The 12,064-nt window shown below is 38.7% G+C and overlaps 1 protein-coding gene across 1 annotated transcript in view; it reads left to right on the top strand.

Moving 5' to 3' along the window:
• Positions 1 to 538: 538 nt before the first annotated feature.
• Positions 539 to 12,064, top strand: part of PAXBP1 (PAX3 and PAX7 binding protein 1) — a 129,609-nt gene continuing 118,083 nt past the window's right edge. Inside the window, exons 1-2 of the mRNA XM_033950574.1 lie at positions 539 to 983; positions 1,528 to 1,656. Of these exons, the coding sequence (XP_033806465.1) occupies positions 674 to 983; positions 1,528 to 1,656 (439 nt within the window). The 5' untranslated portion in view covers positions 539 to 673. The remainder of the gene's footprint in view (positions 984 to 1,527; positions 1,657 to 12,064) is intronic.

The following is a 12,064-nucleotide window of genomic DNA, read 5'->3' as shown; positions in this document are numbered from 1 at the left end:
CCTGGTGAATGAGTTAACAGAAGACAAACAGAAACCAGAGCCTGGGACCAACATGATTTGAATAATAAAATGACCAGACAACAAACGGTAGAAAAAAATAATTTTATTTTCTATTTTGTGATTACAATATGTCAGATTTGAAATGTGTATCCTGCCAGAGCTGGTGTTAACAACAAGTGTGAGCTAGGACCTAAAAGAGAGAGGAAAAGTCATTTTTGCTTACTGTATTTTGTTTACACCACAGTGCCCCGTGGGGTTGGAGAGGTTGTAACCCTATGTAATGTGATATTGTAAGACTGCGAATGTATAAATTGTAACCTGTTCTGAGCTTTCTGGGGGAGGACGGGATATAAAAATAAATACTAAAAAATATTGTTTTTGTTTTTTTGAGGGGTGTGTTAGAAAATGATCAGCCCTAGGTCCGCCACGGCTAGTCGGTTAATTGTCAGCAGCTAGACTAGAGTCTCAAGCTCTAGTCTCCGCTCCTTCTCTTCCAGGATCCGGCAGGTGGCGCTGTCCTTCCTAAGTCTCCCCTCTAGCTCGCTCGCTCTCTCTCTCGGCGTCGGGTGCCGCTTTGGCCACAACTCGCGGCCTCGGCGGGGTCGGGCGCCGGTGAGCGGTCCTCAGGCCCAGGGTTTCTGCGCGCTGTTCCTGGAGAATCTTTCCCCAAATCATGTTCCGGAAAGCGCGGCGAGTGAACGTACGGAAGCGAAACGACTCGGAGGAGGAGGACAGGGAACCGGACGAAGAGGCCCCGGCCCCAACCCCAACCCCCATCGCAATCCTTGCCCCTGCGGCCTCCGAGCAAGGAGCCGGCCCCGAGCCGCCTGGTATCGTCAGCAACGCCGGCAACAGTCCGGGGACCGAGAGCAGCGGCCCGGCGGAGGCCGTGCCGCAAGGGAACGGTCTTCCGATTAAGAAGAGGCCGCGGGAAGTGGCTCCGGCTCCTAAGGCCAGTCTGCTCAGCTTCCGCGAGGAGGAAGGTGAGGTTTCGGGCCCTTTTGTGGCTTGAGTAGTAGCTAGGCGCCCTCGTCGTGTACCCGGCATCCTGTTGACCGGGGGACCCTCGCTGTGGGCTCACCATCTTGCCTTGCGTCCTGTGTTATTGCTGAGCAAGGACCCTGCCTGTGTGCCTGGCATTTTGCTGACCTGCGCCAGATGTTTTGCTGAGCAAGGACCCTGACCTATGGAGCGGGGCACCCTGTTTCTGGCTTCCTGCTGACCATGGGGGACCTTTTTCTGTAGTTAACATAGTTCCAGGAGAAAAAGTCCATATTCTGCTGTTGAGACAGACCTGGGGGAAAGCCGCTGCTTGCCCCAGGATCAAGTAACATGGCATGTTGCTGCTATTTGGGTTTCTTCCAGGTACTTGTGACCTGGATTGGCCACTGTGGAAACAGGATACTGGGCTAGATGCATCATAATGTTTATGTGTAAATCAAAAGCAGGACCTGTCTTAAGGGTATTTGTTTTGTGGGCTGAGGATATGCTATCATTTGCTTACTGTTGTGGTTTTCTGTTTTGTAGAAGAAGAAGAAGTTTTTAAAATAAAGAAATCAAGTTATAGCAAGAAAATAGTGAAGCTGCTTAAGAAAGAATATAAAGAAGATCTTGAAAAATTGAAAGCTGCTAATGTTGTAATTGCAGCACCTGAAGGTAAGCATAACCTGTTAGCTGTGCATTTGAGGAATAAAGATACCCCAGAAAATGATTCTTATTTTCTAGGTTACTTCACAAAAATGACATATTTGACCTTTTTGCAGAAAAGAAGAATATATTTGCTGTAGGATTTAATGGGAGAAAGTATGTGAATGGATGAGAATATGTACATTTCATATCAAGAAAAACAATAATAGAACTTCTATTTTAATATTAACATATATGTATTGTATATATTTATTGGGATTTGTGCAAGTTTCTATTATTAGTTTCAAGTTTATTAGGTGTTTATTTACTGGCTATCAAGGTTATCTAAGCGGTTTTACAATCAGGTGATCAAACATTTTCCCTATCTGTCCCGGTGGGCTCACAATCTATCTAATGTACCTGGACTGAGTGACTTGCCCAGGGTCACAAGAAGCAGCGCGGGATTTGAACCCACAACCCCAGGGTGCTGAGGCTGTAGCTCCAACCACCGTGTCACATGCTCCTCCAGTCTTCAACACATCATCAGGCCCTTATGCTTTATAATTTGAAAACATGTTTGTGATAGGCTGGAACAGACACTATAATCTGTTTATCCTATAATATTTTACCAAAAAATAAATCCTCCCCAAGGTTCACATTCTACTTTTAATGCTAACATATTGACACATTCTATTAATGAATTCTGTTTCGTTTGGTAGCAGATCACACATGAAGGTGGAATATGATGTTTATTCAGCACAAGAAATCTCATATAGTAAAAATGTCCAACGTGGATCACGTTTCACCCCAGCAAAAGGCTGCGTTAGGGGCAATCACAGAAGTTCCCTTAATCACATAAAACCATTAGGGGAATTTAAAAAAAGAAAGCCATCTACTTGTTACTTTGAAATATTGCTGACTTTTCTTGAATTCCCCTGATGTTTTTATTTAATTAAGTGTGCTTTTCTGCCCCTGGGGCAAAACGTGGTCCACATTGCTCATTTTTACTGCATGAGCTCTCTTGAATAAATACTCCATCTTGATGTGTGATCTTTCTGCTAATTGTGTGCTATCTGCAGACCACCTGCTGTATTCTACCTCTGTTTATGTGAAAAAGCACCCCTGAGTTAGGTGATTTTGAAGAGGAAACACAGTAGATGAGCAGAAGTATGTATTGGAAAGCTCTGCTACTGCACTAATGTGTTAGGCATAGGAACATGCTATCAATCTCTGCTTTCTGCCATTGATACTATGTCAGATTTTGCTACATCTGGATTTTCAACAAGATACCCTGAAGCTGCTCACAGAGGGGCATCAGCTTTTGATCAGCTGCTTATTTTCACCATTCATTCTCAGTGCTTCTAAGAAAGAATAGATAGAAAATAATTTCTATATATTCCCTTTAAATTTATAAATGACCATCCCTAAAGGATGTGATCTTTGAAATCAGTGGGCTATTATTTAGCAGAATTCAAGAAAACTTGGGACAAGCTTTTAAGATCTTTAAGGCAGAAGGTTTTTATCTGTTGTAATTTTCTATGTTTGTGTGTGACTTCAGGAAACTAGGAACAACAAACACTGTTTGAAATGTCTATGCAAAAGCCAGAAGCCTAAGAAACAAGATGGGAGAGTTAGACTATATTACACTAATTGAAAAGATAAGATATAATAGGTATCTCTGAGACCAGGTGGAAGGAAGATAACCAATAGGACACTGTCATACCAAGATACAAATTATATCTCAGTGAGAGGGTGGATTGGATTGGTGGAGGGGGTAACATTATATGTTAAGGAGGGCCTTGAGTCAAATACACTAAAAATTCTACAGAACACAAAAACACACCTTGGAATTTCTATGGATAGAAACTCCCATGTATAAATGGGAAAATATGTGCTTGATTGATTGATTTATTTATTTAAATGTCTACTCCGCTTAAAGCCTACACGGATTACAATAAAAACAATCATAAACTATGACACATACTTCAATAATAATAATAACAGAAAAGTATCAGCAGACCCACATCATCGCTCTTTCTTTCAATTATCCAAGTATAGAAGTCTCTCAACAGCATTTTACTCTAATAGAATGCTTGTACAAATAAATGAGTCTTCAATTCTTTTTTAAAAGACTTCAAATCCTTATATAATCTTAGGAACTCTGACAAACAGTTCCATGATTATGGACCTGCCACTGATATTGCTGTCCACCTGGTCAGGATGAACAGACAGATGCAGACATGTTATCAGAAATTAGAGAGGCTAACAAACTAGGTAACACAAAAATAATGGGTGATGTCAATTACCAATTCAGCCACAATATAGAGGAATTGGATATCGAATTGTACAAAAACAATGTATATATCCAAATAACAGAACCCACTCGTACCCATATCCAAACAGTGGAGAAAAAAGCCTCAGTATGAAAGAATTCATAAACCATTGAACCAATGATCAGTTCCTATATGGCAACCCTCACATTTTTTCGTAGGCAAAAAAAAACCTCTACTTCACAGTAATTAATAACAGTCATCATGTGCTAATAACATTTAACAGTTCTTTATATCAAACTTCTTGAAGCAAAATAGTCATGTATCGTGGAGTGCAGTTCAAAATCCCAAAAAATAATCCATATGTGATATAGCAATCAGTAAAGTTCCCACACTTATCTGTATTCAAAATGATTTCAATTTTTGCTGCATACTCCCGATACAAACTTCCAACGGGGTTCCCATTTTGTGGCTTCCAACCACTGCATCAGGGGAGATGAATTCTGTTAGAGAATGACACTGGAACAAATTTTTTCCCCGTCCCCACGGGAATTCATTTTCCCATCCGATCCTGAAGATTTCTATTCCTGCAAGCTCCGCCCTCATCTGCACAAGCCTCAAATACTTTAAAATCATAAGTGTTCAAGGCTTGTGTAGTTAAGGCAGAGCTTACAAGAATGGGACAGGGAAGCAACAAAACTCGTGGGGATGGGGTGGGGAAATTAAGTAACTGCGGGGACAGGGACAAATTTGTCCCCGTGTCATTCTCTAATTTCTGCTTCTATATCACTGGCTCACACTTCCACCCGGCCAGGTGTGCCAGTGGTGTAGAAGCAAAACCGACTGCGTCTTCTATTTTAGGAGCTGCTTTAGAGCAATCTCAACCATCAGTGATGGACCTTGCTGATTTCTTTGTAAATAAAATAGTTATAATTCGTCAAGATCTAGAGAGAACTTCCCGACCTACTATACAAAATGATAATATCTTAGATACTCCCATTTTAGGAATTAGTGCAGATTAGGTATGGGACAAATTTGATGCCATAACTGTTGAAGATTTAAATTCTCTGGTAAAGAGCTTATCTACACATTCTTGTGTTTTAGATGAATGTCCTCATAGCTTTACAGTTAGTTTATTTGATGTACCACATTTCTTAACAATTGTAGACAAATCAAGGTGGTTAGGAAAGTTAAAAACAATGGGCACAAGATTTAAAAAAAAACCAAAAACAGACAGGGGAAAGACCGATACTGTAAACAAACTGGGACAAAAGGATATTCAGGGATGGGATGAGGTACAATATTTATAAGAGAAAAGAGAAATTAATTTTTAAAAAAAGGAAAAACACAAGAGGTTAATGAGATATAGAAAGCGTCTATAGGGATTCACAGTCAAAAGCCTTTCTGAAATAATAAGCCTTCAGCTGTGACTTGAAGACTTTAAGAGGTTTTTCTGATCTCAGATAAAGTAGTAATGAGTTCCAAAGGCTCGTGGTTAGCATTCTTCTCTCTGGTTACTCTGTCCTAAATTTTCTCTTCATTTTGTCTTTTCCTTTCACTGGAGTTCCTTTCTACCCTAACCCTTGTTAACCGTGTCGAACTTTGCGAATGTAGAGATGATGCGCTATACAAACCCAAGGTTTAGTTTAGTTTAGTTTAGCATTCAGGAGCATTTGTTGAAATGATGGTACAGTTAACATGCTGAGAAGAGGAAGAAAGATTCCTTGTTGGCATGTAAGGAATCAGATGACTTTACAGAAACAAAGAAAGACTAGATGATCAAATTTGAAATGTAAAAACATTATATTTAAAAGGAATCTTAAATGCTTTTGGAAGCATATGTTCAATTTTAAATACAGAGTTATATGATTAAATATGGAGCAGCAATTGAGGAAGTCCTGTTAACAGAGAATTACAGTAATCAAATAAAGATATAATCATAGAATGTAAGAGAATGCTAATGGAATCCTGATTTAGTAGAGATCTTAAAGAGCGAATTTACCTCAATTTGAAAAAAGAGGAAGAAACGACACTGGAAATATGCTGATGAAAAGATAAAGTATTATGTATAATTACACCAAGAATTTTAATTGATGTTGAATACAGAAGAGTAATAGCCTTCAGGCTAAAACAAGGGAGATCTGAACTACTTTTTGAATCTTTACTATAAGATTCCAGGTTTTATGGTTGTTATTTTTGGTTGTTTACTATAAGATTCCAGATTTTATGGTTGTTATTTTTGGTTGTTTTCTTTAACAACTTGCTAACAGAGGGTTTATGGTTTATTAATCTTGTTATACCACTTGTTCATTTTACTGGTCCAAGCTGTTTACAAAATACAATCAAATATTAACCCCTCCCCCAGTGGTCTCTACCACTTGAAATGGGGAATATTGTTATCATTCTTTTTCCTAAGCAACAGAATGGTGACTTTTCACAGACCTAAATTCTGACCAGTTGCAAATATACCTTTCTTAACCAAACTTTTAGAAGCATTAGTGAATAAGCATCTTTCAAGGTTCATTGAACGTTTTTCCTGTCTACATGATACTCAGTTTGGGTTTCGATTCAAACATAGCACAGAGTTGCTATTGCTAACATTAACAAAGTTATCAATCTATTTTCTTACAACTCGATATTACAACTTTAGTAACCAAGCTTAGCTGAGGGACAACCAATAGGTCCCTAAATTGTGATCTTGAAGGCTGACATAAGAACATAAGAATTGCCGCTGCTGGGTCAGACCAGTGGTCCATTTTGCCCAGTTCTGGTTCAGCAGGAACTTGTCTAACTTTGTCTTGAATCCCTGGAGGGTGTTTTCCCCTATAACAGTCTCTGGAAGAGCGTTCCAGTTTTCCACCACTCTCTGGGTAAAGAAGAACTTCCTTACGTTTGTACGGAATCTATCCCCTTTCAACTTTAGAGAGTGCTTTCTCGTTCTCCCTACCTTGGAGAGGGAGACCAAACTGTCTTATCTACAAAGTCTATTCCCTTCATTATCTTCAATGTTTCGATCATGTCCCCTCTCAGTCTCCTCTTTGCAAGGGAGAAGAGGCCCAGTTTCTCTAATCTCTCACTGTACGGAAACTCCTTATTTCACCGCTACAGTGAGTCACACCGGTTCCTTGTTTATGTTTATGTTTATTCAGGTTTTTGATTGAACGCTTTTTCGAAACTACAAAGCGTTGTACAAAATATAAAATTAACATTTAAACAAAAATTTAACAAATAAAACTTACATTACTGTGATAACACATCTATTATTAATTGAATAATAATAAAAAAAACTACATGACCGACAACAAATACGTACTAGGTAAAAAGGACCGAAAAGCCCCTGGACACGAATAGGAAGAGGGGGAGAAATACAATCGATATAGAAAATGTGAGAAACATTTAAGGTAAACACAAAAGGGAATTGGGAAAATAAATGTAGGAAACAAGATTAAGTTAATTACTAAAACACAGTTGATCAATTAAAAGCATCTTTAAAAAGAAAGCACTTTAAATTGCTTTTAAATTTTTGTAAGTTTTTTTCCATTTTTAAGTGTAAAGGAAGAGTATTCCAAATCATAGGGGCTGTCACAGAAAAGATTGAGGTACGACGTGTACCAATTATTTTTAAAGATGGAATGTTAAGATTATATTGTGAAATAGATCTTAAAGCTCTCGGAGGGTCATATGGGATCAAAAGTCTGTCTATAAATGCTGGTATATTGGTCTGTAAAGTTTTAAATGTCAAGAGGGCGATTTTATAAGTTATCCTGTGTAGGACAGGCAACCAGTGGGCTTTTTGAAGCAGTGGGGTAACGTGGTCAAATTTCTTTGCGGCCGAGATTATTTAATGGCTGTATTTTGGATCAACTGCAAACGTTTTAAGTCTTTATGATAAATCCCTTTTAATTAAGAGTTACAATAATCCATTTTTGATATTACGAGTGCATGGATCAGTACATTTAAGGAATTAGTATCAAGTAGAGGGGCCAGCGATCTAATCATCCTTAATTTATAAAATCAATTTTTAACCAATGCACTAATTTGTGGTCGAAATGTTAACTTATTGTCTATAAGGACATCTAAGATTTTAGTAGTCGTGATTGGTAGAAGTGGGGTATTTTCAATGGTGACTGGAGAAATTAATTGTGCTCCCTCTTTCCCAGGGAAGAGGAGAGTATTAGTTTTTGAAATATTTAAAGAAAGCTTATTAGTATTCAACTAGTCTATGAACTTTATTTAATTTTTGATTAATAGAAAGAATCTCATTTTGGCTAATGGGATCGATGGGGTGCATTAATTGAAGATCGTCAGCGTAGGCGTAAGCGGTAAACCCAATTGTTCTTTTTCCTCTTGGATCCCTTGTTGATACGCAATATAAATAGATTTTGCACCTCGGTGACCATGTCCTTAAAAAGGGACCATGCTTGCTCCAGCGTTTTTACAGTGCTTATCCTTTTCTTAATCTTCTTCCCCACCATGAGTAATTTCCTTTTCGAAAGTTCAGTGCCGTGACCGTTATTCTAAATCGATGTTTTACTCCTGTGTCCAGGTTGAAGCGGATCATGTTGTGATCACTGCTTCCCAGCATCCCTTCTACTTCTACACCTTGCGCCGGTCCTCGTAGTCCATTTAGAATAGTACATAAGCCTGCAGCAAGGAGGAAATTACCCGTGGCAAAAAGTCGAGATTTGAAACCCAAAGCCAATATTTTAAATTGTATTCTCCATATAACTGGCAACCAGTGGAGTTCTGCAAGCACCGGTGTGACATGTGAATAGCGAGGCAGTCTGGCTGTTATCCTAGCAGCAGTATTCTGTGCCACTTATAGAGCTCTTAAAGTGTTTTTCAGCAAACCACAAAAAAGAGAGTTACAGTAGTCCAAGTGTGGCAAAACATAGCTTTGCATAACTAATTTGAAATTCGCAGATGAAAACAAATCATGTCGTTTCAGAGATCTTCAGTAGTTAAAACCGTATTTTATAAGAAATATGACTGAAAATTCAGCGAAGTATCCAAAGTCATCTCAGACTTTTAATCTCTTGCTGAAGCTGAATAATAACCCCTGTGTAAACAAAGTTATGTGGGCTCCTTCAGCACCAGCAGACGAAAGCCATAGAATTTTTGTCTTTGCAGCATATAGGCTTAGGCAATTTGTCGCCATCCACAATTTGATTTCATCCATATGGTGTGACAGCATTCAAAAACCATGCAACCTATCTGCAGGAAACTCAAAAGAAAAATTGCAGATCATATGCATAAATTCAATATTGTAACCCAGTGTCTGAGAGCAATTTCCCAATTGGTGCCAAGAATAAATTGAATAGCATAGCAGACAAAGAAGAGCCCTGTGTCACCCCACGTTGCAAAGAAAAAATTCAGATCGATTGTCTCCATTAACCAAACAAAATGACCTATTGCTCAAAAAAGAATGGAACCATTTTAATACATTTCCTGCAATCCCAAATCCATGTAATCTCTCTAAAAGAACCTGGTGATCCCCATGGTATCAAAGGCAGACACAACATCAAGGGAGACCCAATAGGTAGTGTTTACCCTTATCGAATCCCTTGTGATTCTCATCACAGAGGGTGAATAAAAGCAGCTCAGTGCTTCGATTCTTTCAAAAGCCAATTTGAAATTCATCTAGGCACCCTTGTTCAACCATATAATCCTCCAACTGCTATAAAGCAATTCTTTCTAAAATCTGTGACATAAATCTCAAATTTGAGATTGGATGAAAATTCTCCTCTTTAGTAATGTCCAAGGCAGAATTTTCCACAAGTGGTAAGATCACTGCTTTTTTCAGCTGTTCTGGGACTTTGCCTAACTTCAGTAACTGTGCTTCTATGTATTGGAGTGAAGGAGCAACCTCAGTTTTCAGTGCCTTAAGCACCTCAGAGGCACACAGGTTCAGGGAACAATTAGATGAACTAACATATTCTATAGCTTCAACTACTTGTTCAAGCTCTACTGCCAAAGTCAGTCCACACCTCTGTCACACCTGAGTCACTGGTGAAGGGACACGTCTTGTAGTTTTCCATATGTTGTTTAAAGCTGTAAATCCAGATTCTGTTTGCCTTCTCTTGCTGAAAAATAGTACAAGGACATTTATGTTTGATATTAGCTTTATGCCTTTTTCCAAATATGAGATGGTTATGATATACATTATTTGTAGTTTTGGTTTTTTATATCAATGTGTTTATTTGCAGAGTTAAATTCAGCCCTGCACACTTGACAGATGGAGTAATGGCTTCACTCTTAAAACTTTATGTTTTGTCTGTGTCATGTCTATTTGTTTTAGTTTAGTGGGTACCCCAGGATACATAACATTGGCCATTTCTAGAGCTCTTTTTCCACTTCTTACTAGCCTAACTGCGCAATGTTCTTTTACTTATAGCTTTCATATTCTGAATATAGTTTAGTTAGGGGGTTATATGTTTAAGAAAAAGCTTGATATTGCCGTTACCATCTATAAGGGTAATTACACATGTCATGTTTCTAATCTGACACAGGGTAGTTTTGTAGGTAATTTACCCCCAGGTTATTGTTCTGTCTTGGCTCATAGGTATGCCCCATTTTTGCAGCATCAGATTTTCACCCTAGGTGATATTTACTGGCTCTATGGAGACTTTTGGCTTCCTGTTAAGCTACCCAGCCAGTGGATAGGCCAGTGCACTTTAGCTAAGGTTATCATGTTCCTGCATATTCTTTCTGAAAAGCATCCTTCCTATTCACATGGTTTTTCCTCTTTTCTGTCTCGATATAAATCTGATCGCATGTATACATAGATGCTATAGGGGTCCCAAGAGGGGTCCCAGATGAATTTAAGGCCCGAGCTCAGGTTAAGGCTGGGTTTGAGTTCCTTATTCCCTTTATTACTATTAATAAGAATGTTGATTGGATTAATTAAATTTATTATAATCAGCAACGCTTTGTGAACTACTATAGGGACGCCTTGCAAGGTATTGCTGATCAATTAGGCTCCACTTCTCAGATGGTTTTCAAAATCGTATGGTCCTGGATATGATTCTAGCTAAGAATTCTGTACAATTCTTCCCAGTATTTTATGCTGTTGCACTTTTATTTCTGACAATATAGGTCCTACTATGGCCATTCAGAAATTAGCAGACCTCTTTGCTGAGCTCAAATGTAACTCTGATTTATCTAATTCTTGGAATCAGCACTTTAGTTGAATGCAGGGTTGGGTAAAAGACATTTTTATTGTTATAATCTCTCTTATTATCTGCACTCTTGTCTTTGACTGCTCATGTACTGTGTTATTCGTATTACAGCTCCTAAAACCCCTCCTCGAGAGACATATCTAGAGTATCACTCCCTTCCAGCTCATGCTGTGCATTTATGACATCATTTTCATGACGTAAGAGGGGATTGAAGGGACACGTCTTGTAGTTTTCCATATGTTGTTTAAAGCTGTAAATCCAGACTCTGTTTGCCTTCTCTTGCTGAAAAATAGTACAAGGACATTTATGTTTGAAAAGATATGTTCTTATCTTGTTGTAAAGTGAACGTCACCAACTCAAAATCAGTCTCAACAGTGTCCAAACCCACCCTATCAAAATGAACATTAAAATCCCCCAATAAAACCGTGTCATTACCTATCACCGGACAGGCCATTAAGGCTTCCACCAACATTGAGACATCATCATATAAGACTTTAGGAGGGCAATAAAGGACCAGTAATTTCAAAGCCGGAGAAACCAAAAATAAGCGCTCTACTTTGTTGTCAATAGTAAACTCATAGGAACAAGTAACAGCCATGGAATTCCACATGATCACTAACACCCCACCCCCCTCTCAAACCAAGACCTGGTTGAGAGAAGGAAGGGGGAACAATCTTAGATAGAATTGCCGTATCAGAATCCAATAGCCAACTTTCTATAGCATGGTCTGTAACAAAATTGTAAATAATTTTGAATCTTGTTACGTACCGACCTCGCATTTAGCAAAACTAAATGTACAGGGCTCTCCCTGTTTGAAACCTTATTGTTGTTGAGATATAATTCACAGACAGTCGGTGTTAGACACCATTGTCTGTGGTTGTCCTTCTGTGTAAAGCTGCATAGATCCATATACATCTCTTGGCAGTAATCACAGAGATAGGAAAGAAACACATTCCACCTTCACATCTACACACGTCACTACACAAAGGA

Source organism: Geotrypetes seraphini, chromosome 6 (genome assembly GCF_902459505.1).
Source record: "Geotrypetes seraphini chromosome 6, aGeoSer1.1, whole genome shotgun sequence".
Taxonomy (NCBI): domain Eukaryota; kingdom Metazoa; phylum Chordata; class Amphibia; order Gymnophiona; family Dermophiidae; genus Geotrypetes; species Geotrypetes seraphini.
This window is presented reverse-complemented; position numbering and strand designations above follow the sequence as displayed.